Raw genomic sequence first — 3778 nt, 5'->3', positions numbered from 1 at the left:
TAGACTTTTTTTTTTTTTGCAGAACTAGGGGATTGAACTCAAGGCCTTGCGCTTGCCAGGGAAGCGTTTATTCTGCTGAGCCATCTCCCTGACCCTGAAAACCATTTTTCTTAATGTCTACCACTGCAGTCTTTGACAGGTTCTCTTTCAAATCTTATTTTTAAAACAAATTTTTTTCAGTATAATAAAATATCTTAGATATGCTTTTGGCCTACTATAAGTAGTTCTGGATATAAAAAGTAACTACACAATTCCTTTCTCTCAGGTCTTAGAGTGAGTAGATGAGGACAAAAGGTGAATCAGAGAAAAACAATGTTTTCCATCACAACAGGATATTCTCCTCCAGGAGATTCTTCCTGCTCACTCTATCAGCCAAGAGAGGACAATGCTTTGCTTCCTGGGGAAGATTCACAAACTCCATCCTGCTTATTTTCTCCTGTGTAATACAACAGCTTAGTTTCTGAGTCATCAGTCACAATTCCCACTATAAGAGGATTACTCTAGGATGGTTCACAGAAAATATTGAGGCTTTATTTTTGTATATAAAGGACTTAGGAAGATACCAATCATGTGTTGTGATTTATTTTTCAAATATTATACAATGGCTCATGTATTTAAAGCTATTTCTTCAGGTTTGTGCTGTATGAATGTGGGAGAAACTTTAAGTGAGGTTGGTGGGAAATCTTAAACACCTTCACAATAATGTATAACATTGACCTCCCCTTAAACTTTTTGATTCCTCGTGATCATAAGGTGAGAAATTTGTTCCACTATATGCAGTAATGACTCCATGTGTTCATGTACTGAAATGTATAAAGCAATAAAGCAAAATTAAATTTTTCTCCTTATACTTTGATTACATCATGAATTTTATTGCATTAATGGAAAGACAACTAGTACATCCTGTGGGGTTGATTGAACAGTGGGTTTGTGCTTGTTGAAGATTTGCACACTGATGACAAATTCATGAACAAAAAAGGCGGGTGTATAACACACCTGCTTTGTCCAGAAGATCTGTCCTTTCTGTTTTCTCAAAGTACTCTATCTCTTGGTACAAGGCCTCATCAACAGCATCTTCAGTGCTCAAGCCTGGAGAAAGCAACAGGAGTTTAGAGGTACATGTCTTACAATCAGACAATCATTGTGTTTCCCAGTGATCACTTTGGGGAAATCTCTCTGGATTGCCAGCATCCATTCTTTAACTTTGTATTCTAAAGCAACAAAATAGGTCTTACGATCCTAATTATGCTCTAGGCAGTTTTGCTGACATTTTTCATTTACACTGTCATATTTGAGAGCTTCCACATTAAATTAAGCCCAAGTATTTAACTCTTTTCATTCTTGAAGTCTATAATTCAGAATATAGTCTCCCAGAAAACAAGAATGGAAGCTAGTCACCTGTACTTTTTTTGTAAAAAAAAAGTCATATCTAGTTCAGTCTTTCCCTGTATACTTTCAAGATCAGCTTCACCCTTAAACTCCACCTCGATTGCCTGCTCTCCATCTGCCCAGAAGAATTCCCAAGATAATGAGGATGGTCAAGAGAAGGGATCCAAAGATGACGCAGAGCATCTGATATAAGAAGTTGCCAGGGACATAGGTTGAGGCTGAACTGGTGCCTGAGAAGGAAAAAATTATTTTAGAGATGGTCATAAACTCAGAGAAGTATACTTTTCTCAGTCATAGCCCATGGCCCCAGACAGAATGAATATATATGTAGCCACACACACCAACACAGATTCCACACTAAACTGGCAATTATTGTTTTAGTCTGACTCTAAAGGATTTCACTATAGCAACATTGATGAGACTTACTGATACAATTTACCAAATTCTATTGCTGTTTCTAAACCTTGGTCTACACAAATTTTGTAAGAAGTATGCTATGGGCCGACAGATAGCTCACCCAATTAAAGCACTTGCTTAGCGAGATGCAGGGATCTGAATTCAATCCCAGCATTCTATACTGGCCTGCCACCTGGGCTCACTGAGATGATGATTGAAACTGGGTATGGCGGCTTACGCCTGCAATCTCAGTGCTTGGGAAGCTGAAAGAAAACGGCATGATCACTATGAGTCCAATCTGTGTAGTGAGACCCTGTAGATCCTGTTCTAAATACATTAAACAAACAAACAAAAAGGAAAAGTACTCTATGATGTATGAAATCATACCAGAGTGACATTTGTGCACCTATGTGAACAGCAGTGGAATTTGTCATAGCTAAATCGTGGAAACCACCCAGATGCCTGTCAACAATGGAATGGATGAAGAATATGCAGTATTTTTACACTATGGAGTATTATTCTGCTATAAAACAAATTTGAGCCTTTTGTTAGTAAATGGATGCAACTAGAGACCATATTCTTAAGTGAAATAAATCAGACCTGCATGTGCAAACATCATACTGTCTCCTTTGTATGAGAAACTGAAAGAGAAAGTGGAATCTCAAGGGCATAATAGATACTAGAAAAAGGAAATAAACCTGTACAAAAAGAAGGAGTTACTGAGTTGAGGAGAAAACAGAAGAGGTAGTGGGGGAAAGAGATATAACTATGTGTGTAAGCAGGATGGTTTGGACCACTGTACTATAGATTTACACTGGCCTACAGATAGGAATAGTTATTGCTTAATTTGTTTTGTCTCCTTTTTTCAATTGTTTCTCCTTTTGCCTTTTAATTTCTTATATAATTCTTTTTTTTTGTTTCTTCTTCCAAATTTGCATACATATATCTGGTAAAATAAATAACTAGATGGAAAAAACACAATGCATTACAACACACACTGTGAAATTCATATTATTTTGTTTTTTTAAATACTGTATCCTCTGTAATTTTTCTGTTTTAATATGATTTGGTTTTCTCTTTATAAAACAGAAATAAAAAGAAGTATGCTAGATTCCATAGTGTCAGTCACTGAAAATCTGAACATCTCTTCTTAACATGTCACAGAGCAAAATAACCACTTACTTATAAGGATGGAGAAATCAACTATTATTTATGCTCATGAAAACAAAATTGGGGTCAATGCACTTCTTTGGCTTGGAAATAATCAGGTCTCAACTACTATCTCAGCACGTGTTTCTCTCCCAAGACAGCTCAGAGTGCAGCCTCTCTATAGCCAAAGCACTGAGCAGAGGGCAGGCTAGGAAGGGCTCTTACACACACACACACACACACACACACACACACACACACACACACACTCCCACAGCCCCATCCCATGCCCCTGCCACTAACACTCACCTGAGCACCTCACACCTGCATCCTCCTCATGCTTACAGTCACTTTTTCCCCAGGGTGCCCTGGCACAGGCCCACAGGGAGGACTCCCAGCCCCGGCACTCCACATCACCCAGCCAGATGCTTCCATTTCCAGTGCCAAATGCAGCTTCTCCCAGGGCATCCAAGGCAGGGCCACAGCCCAGCTGCTGACACACCACCTCGGCCTCTGCCAGGCCCCAGGAGTCATCGCACACTGTTCCCCAGGAGCCTTTGTGCCACACCTCCACTCTCCCTGAGCATTTGTTGTCTCCGTTCCTGAGCCTCAGCTTGTCTCTGTCTGCAAAGACAACAGAGCCTGTTCTTACTGCCCTGGTGGAGGAAAAGTGGCACTGAGAGTTATGAAGGAAGAAAAAGGGGCTGAGGTACCTGTGCACGGGGCAGAGTCTGGACAGCTCTTTGGTCTTTGCCCTGCAAAAACAGGGCAGAGAAGCACAAGTTAAGGGTGACTGAGCTTGTCTCAAGGCCCCCAAGCTCAGGCTAGATGACAAACTGAGCCA

At 40.2% G+C, this 3778-nt stretch overlaps 1 protein-coding gene across 1 annotated transcript in view; it reads right to left on the bottom strand.

The window, feature by feature from the left end:
- Nucleotides 1–1554: 1554 nt before the first annotated feature.
- Nucleotides 1555–3778, bottom strand: part of LOC111814668 (antigen WC1.1-like) — a gene marked incomplete at its 3' end in the record, with an annotated part of 9950 nt that continues 7726 nt past the window's right edge. Inside the window, exons 2-4 of the mRNA XM_023708575.1 lie at nt 3648–3689; nt 3280–3558; nt 1555–1619 (exon numbers count right to left, since the gene is read on the bottom strand). Coding sequence (XP_023564343.1) covers nt 1555–1619; nt 3280–3558; nt 3648–3689 — 386 coding nt within the window. The remainder of the gene's footprint in view (nt 1620–3279; nt 3559–3647; nt 3690–3778) is intronic.

Source organism: Octodon degus, unplaced genomic scaffold, assembly GCF_000260255.1.
Source record: "Octodon degus isolate 3935 unplaced genomic scaffold, OctDeg1.0 scaffold00403, whole genome shotgun sequence".
NCBI classification, from domain to species: Eukaryota; Metazoa; Chordata; class Mammalia; order Rodentia; family Octodontidae; genus Octodon; species Octodon degus.
Note: the sequence above shows the minus strand (reverse complement) of the source record. Positions and strands in the feature narration are given on the sequence as shown.